General features: G+C 43.3%; 2 protein-coding genes and 1 long non-coding RNA gene across 15 annotated transcripts in view; 1 reads left to right on the top strand and 2 right to left on the bottom strand.

The window, feature by feature from the left end:
• MTHFS (methenyltetrahydrofolate synthetase) overlaps positions 1–173 on the bottom strand; it is a 271,461-nt gene extending 271,288 nt beyond the window's left edge. For all 8 annotated transcript variants that reach the window (XR_010932846.1, XR_010932849.1, XM_067698744.1 and 5 more), the window contains exon 1: positions 44–173. Coding sequence is in view for 6 of the 8 variants with exons in the window: in XM_067698744.1 (XP_067554845.1) it covers positions 44–160 (117 nt within the window). In the remaining 2 variants the exon portion in view is untranslated. The remainder of the gene's footprint in view (positions 1–43) is intronic.
• On the top strand, positions 149–24,073 carry LOC137203073 (uncharacterized). Of its 6 annotated transcripts, XR_010932909.1 has the most exons (6): positions 149–286; positions 552–670; positions 956–1,042; positions 13,934–14,664; positions 15,323–15,435; positions 15,677–24,073. It is a non-coding gene; the product is annotated as an uncharacterized lncRNA (long non-coding RNA). The 6 variants fall into 6 exon arrangements; XR_010932927.1 differs by lacking the exons at positions 13,934–14,664; positions 15,323–15,435; XR_010932915.1 differs by lacking the exons at positions 13,934–14,664; positions 15,323–15,435; positions 15,677–24,073 and adding an exon at positions 13,209–13,834.
• BCL2A1 (BCL2 related protein A1) lies at positions 5,737–14,417 on the bottom strand. Its single transcript, XM_067698761.1, has 2 exons — positions 13,998–14,417; positions 5,737–6,023 (listed from the first exon to the last, which is right to left on the bottom strand). Exons 1-2 carry the CDS (start codon positions 14,415–14,417, stop codon positions 5,916–5,918), a joined length of 528 nt encoding a protein of 175 aa, XP_067554862.1. The 3' UTR covers positions 5,737–5,915.
• Positions 24,074–24,519: the final 446 nt, after the last annotated feature.

The following is a 24,519-nucleotide window of genomic DNA, read 5'->3' as shown; positions in this document are numbered from 1 at the left end:
TTCCGGGTCCGGCGTTACAGCGGCTGTTGTCGCGTTCTCCCACCTTCTGGGCCAAGAGGCGGGACTGGCGCAGCCGCTCCTCGGCGCTCAGCGCCCGCAGACGCCGCTTCAGCTCGGCCCGCAGGCTCCGCTTGGCGCTGCTCACGGTCGCCGCCGCCATCTCGCGGGTGCGATCCGGGTCCCGTCCGCAGGCCGCTGGGTCCGCTGGCCTCCCGCTTCCGGGTCGCCGGGCGCACCACGCCTCCCGCCCTTGGTACCCGAACTACGTGCAGCCTTCGCGGTCAATGTACGCCCCTCCCCCAGCAAGTCGAGGGCAGCCGTGACAGATCTGCACGCCTGACCTCCCTGGGCCGGCGGTACTACTGCAAGGAGTTATATAAAGACTCAGGATTCCCTGGGTGCCACGTGTCGTGTAGTACTGGGGCTCTCTGGGGCCTGAAAAGGCAAAGGCAGGCCGAATAGAGAAATTTACATGATACACAGACCTGTTAGCTAAAGGGAAGATGACTTTTTTTTGTCTGTAATAACGCCTTCCTCTTTTTCTTTTCCAGTAGCTGGGAGGGAGCTGGTTTACTGCCGATGGTCGGGACAGATACTTGATGAAGCAAGTGATTTTCTCTTACTATCAGCATGTCTCTTCTGTTCACCTCTGGAGAACTCAGGACTGAAAGTTAGTTCATTACAGGCTCAAGGTCCAACAATATTTTCACTGTAGAATAACTGGAACTTGCTCCTACTATAAAAGTTCTGTTTCGGGACTTCCCTGGCGGTCCAGTGGTTAAGACAACGCTTCCAAAGCAGGGGGTGCGGGTTCATCCCTGGTGGGGGAACTGAGACCCCACATGCCGCATGGCCAAAAAAATAAAATGAAATTTAAAAAAAAAAGAAAGTTCTATTCCTTCAGAAACTGAAGACTTGAGGAAGTGGAGACACCAAGAATTTTTTTCTCTTGCAGGGCATGTGACCTGGATTGGGAGGAGAGAGGATAGTAGCTCAAGGGAATAACTAGGCGTGGAGAAAGGCTCAGTAATCTGATGAAAAGGTGAGAAAGTTAATAATTCGGTGGGTAAAGAAAATAAACTGAAATTGTTGGAAGTTTAGAGAAAATAAGCAGTGTGGTACTGCCACTTGAATATACAGTGTGGTACTGCCACTTGAATATACAGTGGACCAGTGGAACAGGATAGAAAGAACAGAAGGAGACATAGAACAGACTTACTAGCCTCCATAATCACATAAGCCAATTCTTTATATTCTCTTTATAGATAGATATTGTCTATTTGTTCTGTATCAATACATACATATATATACACACGCATACACATGTATCAGGAAATAATATTAATAGGAGATATATTATCAGGTATATATAATAAGATATAAGATATATATCCTACTGGTTCAGTTTCTCTGAAGAACTCTAATACAGATTTCTATATGCTAACAATGAATAATCTGATATTTAAAAAACAATTCCATTTACAAGAGCATTAGAAAAATAAAATACTTAGGAATAAATTTAACAAAGGGAGAGTTAAACTTCTGAAAGCAACATAGCATTGTTGAAAGAAAGAAAACCTGTATAAGTGAAAGGACAGCTCATGTTTATAGATCGGAAGACTTAGTATTTTTAAGATAGCAGTACTCCACAAATTAATCTATAGAATCAATGCAGTCCCTATCAAATTTGGCCTTTTTGCAGAAATCAATAAGCCAATCCTAAAATTCATATGGAAATGCAAGGAACCCAGAATAACCAAAACAACCTTGAAAAAGAAGAACAGAGTTGGAAAACACACTTTCCAACTTCAAAAGTTACTACAGAGTTACAGTAATCAAGACAGTATGGTATTTGCTTAAAGATAGGAAAATGTCATAGAGTTGAGAGTCCAGAAATAAGCCTTTACATTTATAGTCGATTTTTTGTTTTTTTGACAGAAGTACCAAGATAATTCTATAGGTAAAGAATAGTCTTTTCTAACAAATGATGCTGGGACAACTAAATGTCTACATGCAAAAGTTAACTCTAAGTAGATCAAAGACCTAAATATAAGAGCTAAAATGAAACTCTTGGAAGAAAACATAGGCATAAATCTTCATCACCTTGGCTTTGGCAGTGGTTTCTTATAACACCAAAACCACAAGCAAGAAAGGAAAAGTAAATTGGACTTCATCAAAATTAAAAACATCTGTGCATCAAAGGACACTATCAAGAAAATGAAAAGACAGCCTACAGACTGGGACAGAATATTCACACAAGTCATATATCTGACAAGGGACTTGTATCTAAAATATATAAAGAACTCAAACTCAACAATTAAAAAAATATATATATAATCCAATTTAAAAATGCACAAAGGACTTGAATAGACATTTCTCCACATCGGATATCCAAATGACCAATAAGCACTTAAAAAGATCACCATTAGTCATTAGAGAAATCCAAATCAAAACCACAGAGAGATACCACTTCTTACTAGGGTGGCTATAGTCAAAAAAACAAGAGATGAATGTTGACAAGGGTGTGGGGAAATGGGAACCCTTATAATGTTATACATACAAGAAGGGTGTGGAGAGAAGCCAAAATAGAATACAAGCAGGGATGAACAAACTGAACTGTATTGTCAGTGATTAGCATAACCACAACAAGTGGGTGGAGAAGAAAAAAAACTAAGTTAAGTAAGTTTGGAAAACAGTATTTTGACTGTATACTGTAAGGCCAAAGACAAAAATAACTTTATACAAATATTGCACTCTAGTTAGTACGTTTATTTTTCACAGGGGTGTATATTAACAATTGTGAAGCGACTTTATTCTAGAATTGAACAAATAAGGAAAGATATTATGGATAATGAGTCAGGTTTCTCCTTGTTGGAAAAACAAGTTACACATAAAGAAAGAGGGAATTTGGGAATGAACCCTGTGGTGCTGGATAATTAGAAGTGTCAGTATTGAAACTAACACAACATTGTAAATCAACTATACTCCAAAAAAAAAACGAAGTGTCAGTATGAACCCATGATTTTAAATATATAAACAAATGGATAGATACAGAAATAAATAGAGATATGTATGTTAAAAGCACACATATATTTCCTAGCTCTGTTTGGGAGAGGGCCAGAAGCAGTGACACTGCAGTAACAATGAAATCTAGCATCCAGATCTTGATTTCTAAATATTCTCTGATAAACAACCAGGGCTTCTTGATTCTAGAGTTGAGGCAGGAACAAGATGGGCCTGGAACAAAGTGTAGGGCCATAGAGTAAGGAAGTGATTTTTTAAAAAATAAATTTATTTATTTATTTATTTTTGGCTGTGTTGGGTCTTCATTGCTGCATGCGGGCTTACTTTAATTGCAGTGAACAGGGGCTACTCTTCGTTGCAGTGCGCTAGCTTCTCATTGCAGTGGCTTCTCTTGTTGCAGAGCACAGGCTCTAGGCGCACGGGCTTCAGTAGTTGTGGCTCGCGGGCTCAGGAGCGCAGGCTTAGTAGTTGTGGCGCATGGGCTTAGTTGCTCCATGGCAAGTGGGATCTTCCTGAACCAAGGCTCAAACCCATGTCCCCTGCATTGGCAGGTGGCTTCTTAACCACTGCTCCACCAGGGAAGTCCCTATGTTTTTATTTCTTTTGAATAAATACCTAAGAGTGGAGTTGCTGGGACCTACAGCAAGTATGTGTTTAACTATATGAGAAGTTGCCGATCTGTTTTCCAAAGCAGTTGTACAGTTTACCATTATCACCAGTGGTGGATGAGAGTTCCAGTTATTCCACATCTTCCTCAAGGGTGGTATTATTCGTCTTTTTTATTTTAGCCATCCTGGAGGATGTGCAGTGGTCTCATTGTGGTTTTAATTTGCATCTCCCTCATGATTAATGGTGTCCAGCATCTTTTCCATGTCTGTTGACCATCTACTTTTGTGTGTGAAGTGTGTTCCAATTTTTTGCCAATTTTTTTTTTGCGGTACGCGGGCCTCTCACTGTTGTGGCCTCTCCCGTTGCGGAGCACAGGCTCCGGACGCGCAGGCTCAGCGGCCATGGCTCACGGGCCCAGCCGCTCCGCGGCATGTGGGATCTTCCCGGACCGGGGCACGAACCCGTGTCCCCTGCATCGGCAGGTGGACTCTCAACCACTGCGCCACCAGGGAAGCCCTTTTGCCAATTTTTAAATTAGGTTGATGGTCTTGTTGTTATCTAATTGTACGAGTATTATATTTATTCTGGATACAAGTCCTTTGTCAGATAATAATGTGACGTATATTATCTCTCATTCCATGGCTTGCTTTGAGATTTTTTTTTAAACAGCTTTATTGAAATATAATTCACATACCCTCTCTTTGAGTGCTTAACTGTGTCTTTTTAAAAGAATTTCAAAATTTTGGTGATTTCTAAATTACCATTTTTTTCTTTTCTGGTTCAGGTTTTTTGTGTTGTAGCTAAGAAATCTTTGCCTACTCCAAGGTTGTGAAGATTTTCTCCTGTGTTTTCCTCTTGGAGTTTTATAGTTAACATTTAGGTCTGTGATCTGTTTTCACTTTCATTTTTGTGTTTGGCTTGAGGTAGGAGTTGAGGTTCATAAAAGTCTTTTTTCTTTTAAGCAAAGTGCTAAACAGAACACACAGTGAGCTGCACTTTGAAAGACCAGGTCACCAACCAAGCCAGAAATGGTCAGTGATATCCCAGTGTCACTTTGTTAAATAGATCATGGCAGTGTAAAAGCCAGGGTTTGTGGTTTCTTGTGCAAGTGTATTCCAGGTAGCAGTACCCTTACACATGCTTCCTGTTTATGTCCATTCATGACTATTCATTCCCACCACTTACCTCTGATTAATGCAAAAATGAATTAAAACGTAACATATTTCAGAAGGGGGAGGGGAGGCACTTGGCTGAAGGAGGAAGAAGAAAATGCTCCCTGCCTCCTGCAGACACAATCCCAGGTGGCCTAGGTAGTTGCCTCTCAGATGTGATTTGATAAGTAACCAAAGCTACTTTTGTCAAAAATATTTCCATGCTAGCTTGCCCCAAAGTCCTAATCCCCACCGTTAATAATCACTATGAGAGGTAAAGCATGAATTAACTGAAAGCCCCTGTGAAAATGCCCATAGCCTGAAGGGGGTTGCTGGGGAGGGAAGGCTCTGGTTTCTTTATTGGATCAATCAACAACTTCCTAGGAAAGGAAAAGCAAGCCCCAGTGGGGCAGATATTGTATTGAGGGAGGAAAAGGAAGAGTGGGAAAGTCGAGAACAAGGTACCGTGCTCCCATATCGCAACCAGATTTGCTGACCTAAAAATCGGAACACAGGGGCTAATAAATGACATAATTTTCTACTTTGTGAAATTTTTAAATAGAGAGTTTAACAGTGGCCCAATGTTGAATCGTTTACCTGTCTTTGTTCAGACTATCCCGGAGTCTCCTCCATGTCTGGTTGCCATATTCGTCAACTTTACATGGCAACTCTAAAGTGTGGCAGAGAGGGCATTGGTGGAAAACCCTACGTAAGCATCTAGGGGCACTGGGGACTCCAGAAAGCTTGGAGCCCAGAGGTGCATGGGAAGCAGGCCTCACCCATCATCAGTCTAGACTGGTGACACCGAAAATGATTTTTGGGTAATGGACACACCCTTAAGAAAATCTGCCAAAGACATCACCTTCCTGGTCATCATTCTCTTAATTCAATCCCTGTACCCTGTATTGAGCTTTACCCTTTTGTTGGACCCGCAGGCAGGACACAAATTACGTATAGAAACAAATACATACAATTTATTCATTAAAATGGGGACAAAATTCCCATAACTCTGGAATGTCAAGTTATATCATCAAAGTTATTTGTTTAGAAGTAGAAGTAAGTGTTGGCAAGTGCTTCTTGTACGATTCAAGAAAATTAGGCAGATTTCACAATATGGAGTGTCCTTTTTGGTCAATAGTACTGCTTCAGGAGACATAATATTTCACAGATCTTTCCTGTAACTTCCAGAAAAGTCAGCCAGCCAGATTTGGGTTCAAACTTCTTTACAAAGCCATTTTCCTATGAGAGAACAAATTTAACATTTTAACAATTAGTGGAGACTAAGTTTGCTGGAATGAAAAGCAAAGAAACTTTCATTTAAATAATGCAGGTAGTCAATCTTCTCTGTACTTTCACCAGTTTTATTCTATTCATCCTATTATCATTCTCTATCTCCCATTCCAGACTGCTCTAGAGCAGCGCTGTCCAATAAAAATATAGTGCGAGCTTCCTATGTAATTTTTTTTAGTAGCCACATTTTTTTTCTTTTTTGCGGGATCTTAGTTCCCCAACCAGGGATTGAACCCACACCTTCTGCAGTGAAAGCGCAGAGTCCTAACCACTGGGTCACCAGGGAATTCCCAGTAGCCACACTTTTAAAAGTAAAAAGAGGCAAAATTAATTTTTCAAATATATTTAGTTCATCTAAAATGTTGTGATTTGGGGAGTTCCCTAGCGGTCTAGTGATTAAGACTCTGCACTTCCACTGCAGGGGGCGTGGGTTCGATCCCTGCTTGCCAAACTAGGATCCCGCATGCCTGCCTCACAGCCAAAAATAAATGAATGAATGAATGAGTAAATAAATAAACTGTTATGATTTCAATATGTAATCAATATGGAAACAAGATATTTTACTTTTTTTTGTACTGAATCTTTAAAACCCAATGTGTGTTTGTACTCAGGGCATCTCTTAATTCAGACCAGCCACACTGCAACTGTTCAAGGGTCACAAGTGACAAGTGGCTGCTCTATTGGATGGCATAGCTCTAGAGGACAGAAAATCTATCTTTTTTTCCCTCTTTTTCTTTCAAATGTCTGGTATTGAAATATGCATTTATATTTGTAAACCCCATTGTGCTGAGAGACATAAGGACTCAACAGGAAAGCGAGATTAAATCAGTGCCTCTGAGCCTGTGAGAACATTGTGGTTTCCATTACAGTTCATTCTCTTTGATTAGACATGTTTTTTTTTTAAATAAGAGTATAAACCGGACACTGTATGTAATTAATTTATAATCTATTCTTATAGAGCATCCTCACTGAAAAGTACCTATGAGATCACCCAGCCTAATGCCCTCTCTTATTTTCACAAATGAGGAAACTGAGGTCCAGAAAAAAATAAGTTACATAAGGTTACCTGACTTCTTAGTGCTTGGACCTCTACTGGGATGCAGACACCGTTCTTTTCACTCCGTAAATTTTCAAACCGCCACCAAGAAGATTAGGAAATAGTTAAAATAATTTTTTTTTAATGTTCGTCCTGTAAACATTTGCTCTACCTCCAGCAAGTTCCATTTCTGGGGGTTACAAATGCCTTCAAGTAGTTCACAGTCTAGTGTGACTAACATCACAATGTAAACCAAGCAGATTTCTTTGACAGAGAACTCTGTAGTGCCTTGGAATTGTCTTTTTGAGCATCACTGGCAGCGCAGACAAACACCAGTCAGGTGGATTTTCCATTGAAAAGACGGAGCAAGAAAGCCAGCGTCCACTAACCCTCTGTGTGAAGGGTGGAGTCATGCTGGGAGATGCATGCTGTCACCTGCTAACAGAGGAGACAGACTGCCCCTTCTCTTCTTCCTCTGTCCCCTGCCCTTACACACTCACACATTTCCCGTACATTCTAGGTGTGCATGCACTTCAGTGCTCGCCTTCCTAGAACTTTCACAAACCCCGTGTTAATGGGGCACTCTAAAATGATTTTTATTATTGTTACAGTGATCACCATCTATTACAATTAGGCAGATAATATGTCATCCTCATATATATTAAAGTTCTAAACTAAAGCATGAACAAAGGAGGGACTTCCCTGGTGGTCCAGGGTAAGACTCCGTGCTCCCAATGCAGGGGGCCCGGGTTCGATCCCTGGTCGGGGAACTAGATCCCGCATGCATGTCACAACTAAGAAACCCGCATGCGACAACTAAGACCGGGCGCAGCCAAAATAAATAAATGAATGAATAAATATTAAAGCGTGAACAAAGGAAAAAACTGACAAATTCAGCAATATGAAGATGAAAGTTTTTTTAAAACGATAAGAAACTAAAATAAGAATACAGACCAGAAGACTATTTACATTTGCCATGAAAGAGTTCGTTGAAATGTAAGAGAAAAATCATCAAGTCCTTAATAGTTAAAAAAGGCAAAGGCTGGGCTTCCCTGGTGGCACGGTGGTTGGGGGTCCGCCTGCCGTTGCAGGGGACGCAGGTTCGTGCCCCGGTCCGGGAGGGTCCCGCATGCTGCGGAGCGGCTGGGCCCGTGGGCCGTGGCCGCTGGGCCTGCGCGTCCGGAGCCTGTGCTCCGCGGCGGGAGAGGCCACAGCGGTGAGAGACCCGCGTACCAAAAAAAAAAAAAAAAAAAGGCAAAGGCTGTTAAAAAGAGAAATATATATCATTAACAAGTATATGGGGGGAAGAGGGGGTGGGATGAATTGGGAGGTTGGGATTGCCATATATACACTAATATGTATAAAATAGATAACTAATAAGAACCTGCTATATAAAAAAATAGAATTGTCTTTAAAAAAGTATATGGGAAAAAATTCCACATTACTAGCAGTTAAATAAATTCACATTTTAATATATGGTATTGTTTTTTAGACCTATTAAATTGACCTTGTTATCTTAAGCCTATTAAACCCTCAAAATTATATCTAATGGTTCCGCCCAATGCTGGTAAAGTTGTGACATTGTCCCATTGATACAAACCTTCTGAAAGCAATATGTATTCCAATATGTATAAGTAGTATAATTATACTCATATATGAACCAATCATTCTGGTGTTAGAAAGTGATCATGAGGTGGTCTTCTAAAATGTGGGGGGAAAACCATCTTCATGTTCAGTATTGAAGCATTATTTCTAAGAAGGGAAAACAGAAACCAACCCAAATGTCTAACAGTTGGGCGTGGCTTAAGTAAATTATGATGCCTAAAACTGGAGGGATATTCTGTAGACACTGAAAGTGTTAACATGGAATAAGTGAGGCAAGTTGTTTAAAAAATCACTCTGACTGCTATGTGGAGAACAGACCATCGCAGGGCAAGCATGGAAGTAGGGACACTGATAGGAGGCTCTTGACATAGTCAAGTGAGAGAGGAAAGTTGCCTGGAGGCACTGGATATGCAGTATTTCAAAGGTGCCCCCAACAGAATTTGCTGATGAGTTGGACAGAGGGTATGAGGGAAAGGGGTCACGGGTGACTCCCAAAGTTAGAGAGCTGAACTTAGGTTTCCTGAAGGACCCACAGGAAGACTTGAACTATGTTTCACCTTAGTTTTCATTAAATGATTTTTAAATCTCAAGTTAAAATTCAAAAGAAATACAAGACGAATCTGGCCCCCAAATCTATTTAATCAAAGGATATGTACGAATTCTTGAGATTGTATTTCATTGCTGCTAGATCTTTACGCCTTTTGGAGATGCCTTTGCCGGATTGAATACTTAGTCAGTCGTCTACATGCCTGTGTGTCCTTTTATTTGCCTTCACCAGACCATTATTTAAAGCAAGACGATCATAAAAAAATACAACCTACTTTGCCTAACTCTTATGACTCAGACTTTAATATACTGGTCACTTGGAAAGCACCAATTCTGACTGTACATCCCTACTTTCAAAAGGGGCTTTCTTTTGGTATTAGAGTAGTTTTAAGAATTACATATTTAAACTTTCTGGAATTTCCCATATAACCTTCATAGTTGTATTAATATCTGACAGTTTACAAAGCACTCTTACAGAAATGTCCTTTAATCTTTTAACTTCCCTTCTAAGGTACGTATTACTGTCTTCATTATATATTACATATAACATAATAATATTTATTATATTTATTACATTAGGAATCTGAGTTTCAAGTTACTTCTGAAACTCACTCAAGATCACACTTCTAGTGAATGGGAAAACCAGAGTTCAAATCTCAGTTTCTATGCTAGTTCATTCAATCACTCCATCAACAAATATTTGTTGGCTACCTTCTATACCATAGGCCCTGGGCCAAGCATGCAGTATTCGGTGGTGCATTAGGTAGACATGATTCCTCCCGTGTGGAGCTGAGGGCTGAGTGTCCTTTCCACTCAACCAGCACAGGCACAGGAGAATGCTTAACTGAAGAGGGCAAAAGTAAGAAAGCCACCTAGCTGCAAAGGAAAGGCAATCCCAAGGGGTGAGATGAATTTCATCCCAGGTACATTCTAATGGTTTTTAAGAACCAGCCTTTCCTCATGAATGCCAAAGACTGATAAAAAACAAATAGCACTAGCTCTCCTGTGAGATCTATGAGAGCCTATTCGTTTTCAGCACGTCAAATTGGCAGAGGGACAGGAGGAAATAACGGTAAATGTGGAAGAGGAATAGAAAGCGAGATGAGAAGCAGCAAAGAAAAAAGGAAAGAAAGAAAAGAAGGGAGAAAGGGAGGGAGGGAAGGAAAAAGGGGAGGAAGAAAGGAAGGAAAGTAACTCACTTAATGTCATAAATAATCTAATTTATGAGATTATGACCCCATTTTTGATACACTGGTCTTATTTTTTAACCTTTAGGGCATCTGTTTTAGATGGTGGCTAATATCTAACTATAGTTGATGATATAATTTCTGGAGATTAAATCTATTCAGGGAAGTTAGGCAATACTACTACTAATAATAACAATAGCTCTAAGCTTGTATTGAGTTCTTATTTGTAGAAACTGTGTTCTGGGTGCTTTATATATAATATTAATTGATTTAATCCTTACACCAGTCCTGGGAGATAGACGGCAATAGTGTCCCCATTTTACACATGAGGTTTAGGGAAGTTAAATAACTTGTTTACGTCACACAGGTAGTAAGCATGAAATGAACTCAGGTCCGTCTGATTCAGAGTTGGTGCTCTTATTATCTCTGCTGTCCTCACCTACCACATTCTTGATCCAAAAGTTTTCATAAAATCTCTGGGCACACTTAAAATTTAATTAAATATGGGTACTCTCTAGGTGTAGGTGAAATGCCCCTCTCATCTCTCATTATAGGCATGCATCTTTAATCTGGAGCCAATGACAAGCACATATGAATGACTGTGGACAGGACAAGAGATCAGTGATTTTTTTGGAGAGTTTTCCAGGATGGTAGAAAGTCAGACGTTGGTGCTTGCTTCTTGATGACGTTGTAAAATGCCTCCTCATCTTCCTCTCTTCCTATGGGCCACCTGACTCCACTAGCGCAGGCATGGGATTGTACCCTTTCCCTGGAAGTAAGTCAGTCAAGAGTAGGTTCATTCATTCGAGCAGATTTGTCCACATCAGTATACAAAGAAGATACTGGTTTGCCATGCCGGTCTGTACTCATTCAAAAAAGCACTGCCCGTCTTGAACAGATTCAGTGTCTCCTATGAGCTGGGAAAGGACTATTGAGGTTGCTTTGAAATGACATCTTAAAGGGCATTTCTATTCTGTCTAAGCTGTTCAAGTGGAAAAGTCAAGAGCTTAAAACCTACATAAGGACTTGGTGAAGGCTGATGTGTGTGGGGGGGGCACATGTGTGTTTATATCCTGCCATACTCACTCACACTTACACCTGTACCACCCCCAAAAGATGAGTACACTTCTAGACTTTCTCAGAGACAATTCCACACCCTCCACCAATTATGAGTTCCAGGAGCTTACAAAATTTATTAAGAAGTTAAAATTTTCAGTAACGTTTATTCATTTTCTGGGTGTTCCAAACACAGTGCAAACTCATGCAGAGCTTGTAAACTAGTATGCTCATACGTGGGCCTCCGTGCTAACAAACTTCTGCCTTCACTTGAAACCTACACAGCGTAATAGCTGAAATTTCCACCCGTCCTTCAGTATAGCTTTCCACAGCAACCAGAAAAAAACACGACCAAATATCTCACATGCTTTGTCTAGCCCCAAGTCAGGCTGAGTTCCAGGAAGAAAAGGTGATGGAGAAAGGGGAGTGGCTGCAGTAAGCCCTAACGTTATGCAGAAAGACCTCAACAAAATGCAAAAAACATCAAGTAAAAGATTTCATCAACGTTTAAGACATAAGCACCGAAGACATCTATAGTTTTAAAAGACAACAAATTAGAAGATATCTACCACATATATAAAAATAATTTGTGTCCAGAATATTCCAAGAATTCCTACGAATCAGTGAGAAAAAGACAAAATAATAGGAAAACAGCAAAGGATATAAATAGGCAGTTCTCTGAATAAGAATTACAAATGGTCAATAAACATATGTAAAGACGCTCAATATGAAAAGATGTTTAACCTCACTAGTAATCAAGGAAACAAGAATTAAAACAAGATAAATTAGGTATATATTTTTAAGCCAGCGGAATAGGGAAACTATGACAGACTACTATAACCTAATGTTAGTCAGCCGGGAAGGGAGGAAGTGTGGGATATTTGAACAAGCTGTGACGGGAGCATGACTTGGTAGAACCACTTTGGAGGACAAGAATCTAGTAAATTTTAAAAAGTGTTTACACCATGACCTAGCAATTCTATGTCCCAATATCCATCCTAGAAAAACACACACACAAGGGAAGACATGATTAAAGATATTCAATGAAGTATTGTTTGTGATAGCTCTGGAACTAAATAAATATCCATCAGCTAGAAATAACCATTCAACAGTATTTACATACAACAGCGTATATGTATGTAGTACTTTTTTTTTTTTTTTTTGAATATGCTGCGACTGAGCCCCCTGCAGTGGAAGCTCGTTGTCTTCATTAACCTTGGACGGCCAGGGAAGTCCCTGTAGTACTCTTTTAAATACTTATTAACGTGGAACAACTAAGCCCATGCACCACAGCTACTGAGCCTGCGCTCTAGAGCCCGCGAGCCACAACTACTGAACCCCTGTGCCACAACTAGTGAAGCCCATGCGCCTAGAGCCCGTGCTCTGCAACAAGAGAAGCCACTGCAATGAGAAGCCCACACACCACAACGAAGAGTAGCCCCCGCTCACCCCAACTAGAGAAAGCCTGCACACAGCAACAGAGACCTAACACAGCCAAAAATAAATAAAAATAAATAAATTTTAAAAAATAAAGTGCCCTTGGATGAAAAAAAAAAGAATACCATGTACTATTTATACAAATAATTTATAAATACTATAAATTATTTAGTATTATATTAGTATTGTTACATAGTATTTAGTAATTTATAACAATTGTTTTTACAAAGAAGTGCTGAGTATATTTTCTATGGATATGTTCAACAGGCATGTTTTGCATGTAAAAGAATTGATACCAGTGGATAGCTCTGGGAAGAGGGGAGGCCAGGGTTTGTGTTGAAGAGAGGACATAAGTGCTGTAAAAAATAAGTATTCAGTGTATTGGGATATAAAGAAAAGCATATAGGTCCAGCTGGGAAAGGCCCCTTATCAATATGAGTTGTAATATAGGCTCCCTGCACGATCTTAGCTTTTTGAGACACTGATAATAAAGTGAATTTTTATTTGGAGATTCTTGAATAGTTTCTTGCTGGTGGTGCAGTACATTATTTTTTTTTTAGTCACCAAGCTTTACCAGCCAGAATTTGTCATATTAGAAAACTGAAAAAAGAATCAATTTGTAAGCAATGAACTTGCAAAAATTTACACCTGTCTTTTGTAACATAATATCTAAATATAACAGCATCTAATACCAACTCTTTCTGTACTAATTCTACATTGTCATGACAACGCTAACAAGAGCTAAGTCTCAGACTAGACTCTGACTCTAAAGATGCATTAGGGAGGTGCATCTTTTATTAATCCCCAAAACTCACTCCTGCAATTTACATGGTTAGGAATAAAAACTGAAACCACAAGAGTTTTCCAACTATAAAGTTTTAAGATTCATTGGAAATGAGCTAGAAATTTTATTTTAAAATTTTAAAACTTTTAAAACAAACTACCCAAGGAAAATATAATCCTTACGTAGTTTTTTTTTTTTTTTTAATCAGCAAGGAAACTGTCAATTCCTATTTCAAAGTAAAGAACAACGAAGAATATTTCCATCACACATACCCAGCCTCCATTCTGCCTTATCCATTCTCCTGTGTTTTTGGTTATGAACTCTGCAACAAAGTAAGAAATCTCCTTGTAAGTGTCCACATCTGGGGCAATTCGCCTTCCTAGAAGTTTCTTGATGAGAATGCCTTCAAATGCAAATATGGTCACAATCCTTCCCCAGTTAACGATGCCATCTTCAAATTCCCTTTCCATCACTTGGTTGAATATTGTTCTGGCGGTGTCTATGGACACAACATCAATATTGTCCAAGCATGGTTTCAAATTCTTTTCAACTTCGTTTTGGACTGAGAAAGCAACGTCTTGTAACACCCTGGATGTTTTGCTTGGACCAGATCCAGGTTGCGGTATCTGCAAGACGTACTTCAGGTAGTCCTGGGCCAGCATGTGAATATAGCCAAACTCGCTGTCGGTCATCTTCTTCCTGCTGGAGAGCAGAGTCTTGAGCTTGTTCACCTGGAAGTGACCAAGGCAGTCTGAAGCACAAACTCACGCAGCTTCGCGTAATATGACACATGGTATCTGGAGGCTGGTGGAATTTCTGTTTGCATCACTTGATAGTATCCTTCCTCCTTGTCACTTTCATACGTAGGCTCTGTGTGAAAGAGAAAGTTTAACATGTGAAAGAAGAAAATGTTTCAAAGAGAGGCCACTTCCTCATCCTGTAAGTGATTAATGCAGGTATTTTTGGTTGGTTTTTTTGGGGGGGGGGGGTACGCGGGCCTCTCACTGTTGTGGCCTCTCCCATTGCGGAGCACAGGCTCCGGACGCGCAGTCTCAGCGGCCATGGCTCACGGGCCCAGCCGCTCCGCGGCATGTGGGATCTTCCCGGACGGGGGCACGAACCCGTGTCCCCTGCATCGGCAGGCGGACTCTCCACCACTGCGCCACCAGGGAAGCCCTAATGCAGTATTTAAAGTTTTAAATTCAAGGATGTGGAGAAATTAGAACCCTTATACACTGCTAGCAGGATTGTAAAACAGTGCAACCCCTGTGAAAAGTTTAGCAGTTCCTCAAGAAGTTAAATACTATAGGGACTTTCCTGGCACTCGAGTGGTTAAGATTCCGCTTCCACTGCTGGGGGCACGGGTTCCACCCCTGGCTGGGGAACTAAGATCCCACATGCTGTGCAGCGCGGCCAAAAAGAAAAAAAAGAAAGAAAGTAAATGTAGAATTACCTTATGACCCAGAAATTCCACTTATAAGTATATGCCCAAAAGAACTGAAAACAGGGACTCACACAAATCCTTACACACGAATGTTCACAGCAGCATCACTTAAAATAGCCAAAAGGTGGAAACAACCCAAATGTCCATCTGCAGATGGTGAGATAAACAAATTGTGGAAGATTATTCCGCCATAGAAAGGAAGTGCGGATACATGTTACAGCATGGATGAACCTCAGAATCATGATGCCAAGTGAAAGAAGCCAAACGTAAGAGGTCACATATTGTATGATTCCATTTATGTGAAATATCCAGAATAAGTAAATCCAGAGACAGAAAGCAACTTGGTGATTGCCGGAGGCTAAGAGGAGAGGGGAGTAACTGCTTAGTAGGTACAGGCTTTTATTTTGTGATGAAAACGTTTTGGAACCACATAGAGGTGGTGGCTGCACACCATTGTGAAGATACTAAACGTCACTAAATTGTTCACTTTAAAATGGATCATTTTAGGAACTTCCCTGGTGGTGCAGTGGTTAAGAATACGCCTGCCAATGCAGGGGACAGGGGTTTGATCCCTGGTCCGGGAAGATCCCACATGCCACAGAGCAACTAAGCCTGCGAGCCACAACTGCTGAGCCCGCGTGCTGCAACTACTGAAGCCCACACGCCTAGAGCCGGTGAACCGCAAAAAAGAGTAGACCCCACTCACCACAACTAGAGAAAGCCCCCACTCAGCAATGAAGACCCAACACAGCCAAAAATGAATAAATAAAATAAATAAATTTATTTAAAAAAACTAAAGGGGTTCAAGCTTCTCCATCCCTTTCCTTTCTGTTATTCATTTCCTAAGTCCAGTCTCCTGTCAAAACAGTCTAGTATCTATGGCTGCCCTAAATGTAAGAGATCCTCTAAAAAGTCACACTAGGAAATTAGTAGCTTGATATTCTACTCCCGAGCACCAGGATTATAGAAGAGGTTGATTAGAAAGGACTCCTTAACCCAAAGGAATTTACCTAGGATAGATTTCCTGATCTAGACTTTCAGGTGGATCATCATCCTCGTGGCAGTTGTGGTCACAGCCACTAAAGGTGTGATCACGGTGTTCCAAGCTCTCTTGACAGCATTTTACTCACAGTAATTCAAATACGTTAATCTTTACAACCCAAGAACTTCTGATAGAAGACAAAAACCTGCTATAAGCCAATACCTCTAATTCCTCTTTTTTAAAAAAAAAAAAATTATTTATTTAGGCTGCACTGGGTCTTAGATGCGGCATGCGGACTTCTTAGCTGCGGCTCGTGGGATCTTTAGTTGTGGCATGCAAACTCTTAGTTGGCGGAATGCACGCAGGATCTAGTTCCCGGACCAGGGATCGAACCTGGGCTCCCTGCATTGGGAGCTCAGAGTCTTACCCACTGGACCGCCAGGGAAGTCCCCCTCTAATTCCTCTTAAGTCAGCCAAATTGTCCAATGTGTGGATAGAAATTAGGAGCCAGAAAGAACACTAGACTTGGAGTCAGAGGACCCAGCCTCGGTCCTCCCCAAATCCCTGCTCCCTTACTATGTGCCCCGGGTTTGTAAAATGCGACCATACACATTGACCTCAGAGGGGTGAGGTATGAAACAGATGACCCCTGTAGCGCCTACAACCACACCTGGTGCAGTGTGGGGGCCTAATCAGCCCTGGTTCCCCATCATTCTTTTACGGACTAATGAGAAATCGGGCTTCCCGGGAAAGGCATAACTTCCTAAGTGCACAGTTTCAAGTGAAATGCAAATCTGCCATTTATTTAGCTTTGGCACCAATTCTGGGAAACAGCTGGCAGACGTGGTGAAATTACTGGCTAAGAAGAGCACTGGGGGTTTGGGGGCGGATTTCAAGTCTCTTCACCAGAGTACCTGGCAATTAAGGCAGTTAGGGAACCATATCCCTGTCTGCTGGCTGCGTCTTACTGTCAACTGAGGAGCCAGTCTCGCTAGTAGGCAGGAGTAGTGGGTGGGAGGAAGAGGAGATAATGCAGGGTCCCTTGAGAAACGGAATTCACCTTTTTGTTTTCTATCCACTTATGGAGTAACTTTGATTCTTTGCATCAGTGTCTCTGAAGAGCTGCAAATAGGAAAAAAAAAATCCATTTAACTTGTAGTTCTGAATTATCTCCAGAGAAGGAAGGGAGAGATGGTGCTTAGGGTGCTGGTTCATAGGAACTTGTGGGCCATGAAAACGCACCTCTCAGACCTCATACCACGAGAATGTAATTGACTAAGGGCCCCAGGTGCCGGGCCCTGAATCTACTGCCTACCCGCCTCTGCACTGAGGCCGCGCTACCCACAGGCAGTCCCAGGTCAATGACTGGGCAAGGCAGGAATAGGAAGAGCGATTCCTGTAGGTCAGCCTCCTTCGAAAGGTGACTTTGATTCAGTGACTTGCCATCAGCTTTGTGAAGCCTTGCTTAGACTGCACTCCAGCCTGAGGCTCTTCTTGCCCAATCTTCCTTCCTCCTGGCTCTTCTTCTGCCAGGTCAGCCCTGCGCTGTGGTCTGACAGCTGTCCCAGCCTCTTCCACCTCCCTCCCCGTCCCCCCCCCCACAGGCATTTCCCCCCACTAAATCTCTCACACATCTAATCCTCTCTTGGCATTTTCTCCATGGAGTTCTAAACTGACACGGGACCTGTATAGAACAAGGGAGCATACAGACACGTGGTCAAGCCACTTCTCCAGGATGTCCCCTGGGGAAGTCGCCCCCTCCCCTCCTAGAGGATGCCTGTGGGTTCACAGGAAGCCAAGGGCAGGCGGCTTTCTCTCCTCCAAGCACCGTAAGAACCACCACAGGGATGGGAAAATTTATTTTCTCCCACCATTACATTCCCATGGTGATGAGCATTTCTGGAAAAGTAGTATAAGCATGTGGTTTAAGAGTGACAATTAAGCCTTCCAAGGTCAGGGTCTACCTTTTTTCTCTCTCTTGCCAGTGTCGAAGACTGGACCCAGGGAAGCCAGGTAGTTGATCTTTGTTGAACAAATGAAATGCACTGATGTCACAACTGGGGCCAACTACGTTAAAGGCTCTATATTCCTGACCTTCTGGATCTGAAAAGGAATTATTTTAAAAATTCTGAAGTATGGTAGCCTGCTTTAGTTTATCTTGGAGCATTTCCAAATACTCATTTTTCAAGGATAGGTGGAAGAAAGACAAAGTCTTTTCCAAAAAGAATTATTTGTATATAAAGTGCAGAGACTGGAGTGGGGGTGTGTTGCGGTGGAGCAAAGTGTGGGACAGAGACAAGTAGCCGACCAGGAACCAGGCGGGGGATAAAGGGAGGTATCCTTTCTCAATGCCACTGTCACCTGAGTCTGCATTCGCCAGGGTCCTGTATCTAGGCCATTAAGGACCAGCACATGGTTCCCTATCTCCTGAGCAGCTCTGTCCCCATGAGGAGCTTTGTATGAAATCAGGGGTTCACCTGAGTACAGTCTGAGGGAGTCAGCCAGAATGGGTGGGGTCTGGAAACCATATGTGTACATTTTTTTTTTTGAGGTATAGTTGTTTTACAATGTTGTGTTAGTTTCTACTGTACAGCAAAGTGAAGTAGAGTTCCCTGTGCTATACAGCAGGTTCTCATTAGTTATCTATTTTATACATATTAGTGTATATATGTCAGTCCCAATCTCCCAATTCATCCCACCCCCTCCCTTTCTCCCCTTGGTGTCCATCCGCTTGTTCTCTACATCTGTGCCTCTGTTTCTGCCTTGCAAACCGGTTCATCTGTACCATTTCTCTACATCCCACATATAAGTGGTATTATATGATATTTGTTTTTCTCTTTCTGACTTAATTCACTCTGTATGACAGTCTCTAGGTCCAACCATGACCCTGTGTCCAACCATGTCTCTACCATATGTGTACTTAATTATTCCATAAACACACACTAAGCTGCTACTGAGTACTGGGGTTTGTGTTAAATGCTGGAGAAAACTTTCTGCCCCTAAAGAATTTTTAATCTAGAAGAAACTATGCCACATTATAGGGAACTGCATCAAAGGAACTGCAGAGTGAATAATTAGAGGAAGTTGCAGAGGTATAGCTTCAAATATGGGGATCCTTCCTGGAACCCATCCTAAGGCCATGGAGCCAGGCTTCTGAGAGTCTGGAAGTGCACACGTATGACACTGATCTACTGTGGACTGAGGGGTGCAGATGGATGGGGGAGGGGGGTTGACAGTAGAATATGATTTCCCAAATCTGTGCACACCTAGTAAGCACCTATGTCCTGATGAAAGTGTTCTCCATACTGCACTCATTTTGCCAGAAGTTTCTACTGAAGAAGCATGGCGTCTTGGCTAGGGCTGAGGGAATTACTAGTGTTTGTCATGAAAATAAGAATAGGAAGAATATGAAGCCTCCTAAGAACTAATTAACAACTTCTTCCAGTTGTAAAGTACTGGGGGCTGCAATGTTGCAATTATTATCACAAACATATATGTGAACTACAACCTCGTGTCTAGCCATGGTGTTTACATGAATTGCCACATCCATACACGTATGTTGTCTATTGCTTTCTAAATGCTTTCTAACAAATCGGCTTCCAACACTTAGTGGCTTCAGACAATAATCATCTGTTTTGCTCATGAATGTGAAACGTGGGCCGGGCTCAGGAGGGATAACTGGTCTCTGCTCCACGATGTCTGGGGTTTAGCTGGAATGTCTCAACAGCTGCGGCTAGAACAGCTGGGTTTGGCCGGGCAGCTCTCTTCGCGTAGTCTCAGGATCTCTCTGCGTGGTCTCTCCAGTGTGGCAATCTCAAATTGGTCATACTTCTCACATGGTGGCTGAAGATCCTAAGAGCAAGCATTCCAGTGACAAATGTAGGAGCCGAGTGGTCTCTTATGACCCAGTTTAGAACTCACAGAGTATCATTTCTATCATATTCTAGTGGTAGAAGCCATTACATGCCTGCTCAAATTCAAGGAAAGGAAACACAGACACTTTTTTTGATAAGAAGAGTGTCAAGAATTTGCAGACGTGTTTTAAAATTGCCACAATGTGCAACTCACACGCAAAGTCACTTATAGACACAATCATGTTCGTGTACAACGTAACCAATATCATCCTCATACAATCCTTTGGATTGGAAAATCAGGGAGGCAATTCTAATTTTGGGGTGATCCTGCCCACCTCTACAACCATCAGGTTACTGCAGGGCTGAGAATCCTCTGGATTAGATCCTCGGAAGCCAGAAGTCTTCTAAGTGGGTTGAGGCACGATTGCCTGGAGAAGACCTCATTTAATCTCCTTCCTGATGGCAGAGATCTCATCATGCCATGAGCCCACCTCCTGCTCTGACCAAGAAGCAGAAAGCAATGACTGACAAAGGTTAAGTTTTGATGGGGAATATGAGGGAAGAAGCCTGAGGCCACCCTGGCTGATGACTGGCTCGAGGACTGCGTGCATGACCTCAGGGAGAGGCTGCCGAGGTCAACTTCTCTTTTCCCCAAAGGCAGACCTTGGGCGGAAACTTGCTTGGCTTTTGGCTGCTTCGGAGGAGGTGGCCCAGGGGAACTCCCACCGTGGTTTACTCTTTAGCTCCTCTGAGCTTATCATGACTGCTTCCCTTTTCCAAGGCTCCGGCTGGGGCAAATTCTCTGCAGAGAGCAACAGTCTTCAGTGGGAACACCATCGCAACACAAAAGGGAGGGGGGAAAATAGAAGCCACCTGGGTGCCCCCCCCCACCCCGCCCCGTCATCTCCCTTGGTCTGGTGGAGCCAAGCCTCGATAATCAGAAAACACAGTGGAGGCAAGTCCCCTCCCTGTCACGAAAAGCCAGTAGCCCAGCGAGACAGGGCTCCCGGTGGGAGCTTGGTTCCTATCGGAGGAGACGAATTTCCAGGAAGTCCTAGGAGCAATATAAGCAGGTGGGACTTCCCCCAGTTCTCCTGTTGTCTTTGGGAACAAGGCTGAAACTGGGCCCTGGAGAGAACAACCAGCTGTGGACCAAGGGAGCTGAGAGGCAGGGAGGGAAGATGAGAGGTATCACCAGATGCGGCTTGTGGGGTGGGGTTTTGACTAAGGTTATAGAGGCCACAAAGGAGATGGAGGAGGAAAAAGAGTAGGGGGTGCTGAAGCCAGGGGGAGGTGGCAATTATAAATGGGCCCACATAAGACAGAATGTCTGAGTGCAACATGTCCTCCTGCACTGATTTGTCCCTCATCCCTTCTGCACACCTGTGTGGACAGGTGTGTGCTCAGACCATCTTTCCTCACCCTCTCTGGATCTCACTTGAATACCCACTGCTCATCCCGCTCCCCAGATCAGGATCCTCCAAGGGCTTCCTGCTGTCTCTGAAGAGGAGCCCAAACTCCTCGAAGGGTCTTCGTGCTCTGACTCGACCTCACCTCACCCCAGTCCTGCCCCCTGCCCTGACTCTGTGGCGTGCTCTCCTTGCTCCAGGAATTTGTTCTTCCTGCTGTCTCCCACGGCAGCGGCTTTCCTCTTTCATCCGTGTGGTGCCGAACCTTCTCCATCTTCAAGGCCCAGTCAAACCAAACCTTCCCTACTCACCTGAGCCGAGAGAGATCTCAGTGTGTGTTTCCACGGGACCCTGCGCCCGAGCAATAACACATCTGGCGTGTCTTATACGGCAGCTGTGGTGCTGTCTGGTGCCCTTGGCTGGCAGCTCTCCTAGGAAGAGAGCTGCCTATTCATCTTTGATTTCTTCAGCAGGCCCAGCACAGGGACTGACACGTGCAAGACACATGTTGACTGGATCCTATTATTATCATGGCCAGTAATGTTGAGTATTTGACAAATGGCCTACTTCACAATTAGACTGATACTGTGGCTGAAGCTATATTAGTATTTCGGTTAAGTTTTACTTGGCAAAGCGAAAGTAAAATTATCTCTTCTTTCCCCAAATGTCATCTTGGGGGAAGTACAAGATAAAACCCTATTTGAATAGGACCTTCAAGTGACTTGGGCAGAGGGCCTCGGACTTTCCACTGCCCTAAATGGAATGGCAATAAGACACAAGGCAAATGAAGGAAGCAGAAGTGTGCTCGGTAAGAGCAAGTGAAACTGGGCCCCTTAAGGGCAATTCTCTGTTGGAGACGCAAGAATTCAGATTTCCCCAAAGAGCAAAGTGCAGACGGCCAACAGCCGCTCACTCGGCCAACTGCTCAACCAACTTTACTGAGTGCCCACCACATGCCTGGCCCCGCGCTGGGTCCGGGGATGCGTATGCAGGGGTTTTGTTTCATTAACACAGGTGTGAGGGGATATGACACAAACCACCAGAAAATTCAAATGCAGAATAAGTGCCACAAGACTAAATGACATCAAAGTTCAGTCTGGAGAAGAAAGAAAGAAAGGACTTCCCAGAGGAGGCTGGGAAGTGGCCATGCTTCTCTCTTTGGAAAGGCAGTTGGTAAAAGTGAATGAAGTCCCTGTGCAGAAAGGAGGGGAGCTGACGAGTGGGGAGAGGGTCCTAGTGCCTTCCAGTCCTTGGTTGCAATCGTTCCATCCCACGTTTAGGTATCTGAGACTCTCAGAATGCTTCCGGTAAATTCTTCTTTTTGTCAAAGTTAGAGTTGTTTCGTGGAAGGGCTTCAAAACAAATGTATTTCCCCAACACAGTGCCATCAGGAGAAGAACAGGCTTTGGCTCGACTGAGAACATTCTTGAAAAATGGTCAGGATTAAAGTTTCCTGAGAAACTCTGTTCATAGTAGAGTGGGGTGAACAGTGGCTGCCACGAGGTGGAGGCATAGTGAGTGTCAGGGGTTTCTCCCTTCCCAGCATGGGACGGTGGTCTCATGGCCTCCATTCTTGAAGTTCATGGGACTGCACTTTGCTGGAGGTACGATTCCATGTGGTCTGGGTAGGACTGTCCTTGGCCTTCTCCTCCTGTTTCCGCTGCCCCCTGACAGGGAAGGCACTAGCTCCTGCCCCTTCTTGCCTAGGATTTGCTCCCTCAGTTACCTCCACAGTCTCCTGAACCGGCAAATCTGTTCCTCCCTACTGGATCATTCTCATCAGCAAGATCAACATTTAGGAATTCCTCTCATCTTAAAGGAAAAAGAAAAAAGCCCCCCTTGACTCCCGTCTACCTACAATTACTACCACATTTTTCTCCTCCTCAAAAGAATTTTCTATACTTTCTGTCTCCATTTCCTCCCATCCTATTCTCCCTTGAACCCGCTCCAACTAGCCCTTTATCCTCACGATTCCACCCCAACTGTCCTTGTTGAGGCATGACCGTCTTCCCTCCGGCCAGTGCAGAAGTGGAGGGCACCAAAGAGCCTTCCAGACTCTCTCTTTCACACCTCTCAGTGTAGGTGTGGCAGGGGTGGAGTGGTGTGGTCTGACCCAGAAAGTAGAATTCTGGGACTTCTTCTTCCCACCCAGTCTATCTCTCCAGCACGCCTTTCCTCTGAACTGCAGACTCATATACGCAACTGCCTACCTAACATCTGCCCTTGAATATCTAACAGGCATTTCACATCATCATGTTGGAATCAAGTTTTGAGTTTCCCACATGCCCCCTAACCTACCCCTCCGGCTGTAGTCCTCATCTCAGCAAACGGCCTCACCATCCACTCAGTCCAGAACACTTGGGACCATGCTTGTCTTCTCTTTCGACCACATACTCCACGTCCAATGTATCAGCACAGCCTCAGAACTCTACCTTCAAAATATCTCCCCAGTCTGACCATGTCTCACCACGTCCACTGCCACCAAACCTAGTGCAAACCTCCATCATTTCTTGCCTAAAAAACACAGCAGTCCCCCAACTGATGTCTCTGCTTCCACTCTTGCCCTGCAGTCTATACTTCTCAGCACCACCAGTTCCCTTCACTCACTTTGCACTCACCCCCGCCCCACCATCTCTCGAGTCATCACTCTCTCTGTCCACACCAGGCTTGCCACTATCACCTAACCACCAGCTATAGCAGGTCACCTTTCTCCCTTGAAGAGGCTCAGCCTGGCAGATAAGAAGTGAGAACAAGAGGAAGATCTTCCAGGAGTTTTTTGAGTTCACTGAAACAAAAGTACCTGCCACCTGTGCGGAAGATGAACTTCTTCTGAGAGAAAGTCGCAGCTGTGCACCATCTTTCCCATCGAATAGCACGGTACCTGGCAGGGGTACCAGAAGGCCGAGGCATCCTCTTAGACACCTCCTTGAGGAGGTGGCTCTCTACAAGGACATTTAGCACCAGAAACCTTGAAGCCTGTGGAGAGAGATTTTTGTATCAGAGTTTCCAGCTTTCATTGCAGCAAGTGATGGAGCTGGATATAAGAATGTGGTGTGGGCTTCCCTGGTGGCACAGTGGTTGAGAATCTGCCTGCCAAGGCAGGGG

The sequence above is a fragment of the Pseudorca crassidens genome, chromosome 1, assembly GCF_039906515.1.
Source record: "Pseudorca crassidens isolate mPseCra1 chromosome 1, mPseCra1.hap1, whole genome shotgun sequence".
Classification (NCBI taxonomy): domain Eukaryota; kingdom Metazoa; phylum Chordata; class Mammalia; order Artiodactyla; family Delphinidae; genus Pseudorca; species Pseudorca crassidens.
Note: the sequence above shows the minus strand (reverse complement) of the source record. Positions and strands in the feature narration are given on the sequence as shown.

Bases quoted from the DNA above. Each gene is read 5' to 3' on its own strand.
- BCL2A1 (XM_067698761.1), bottom strand. From the start codon at position 14,417: ATGACCGACAGCGAGTTTGGCTATATTCACATGCTGGCCCAGGACTAC. The intron at 6,024-13,997 runs GTATGTGTGATG...GTTCTCTCATAG, and splicing joins TAAGGCAGAATGGAGGCTGG to GAAAATGGCTTTGTAAAGAA.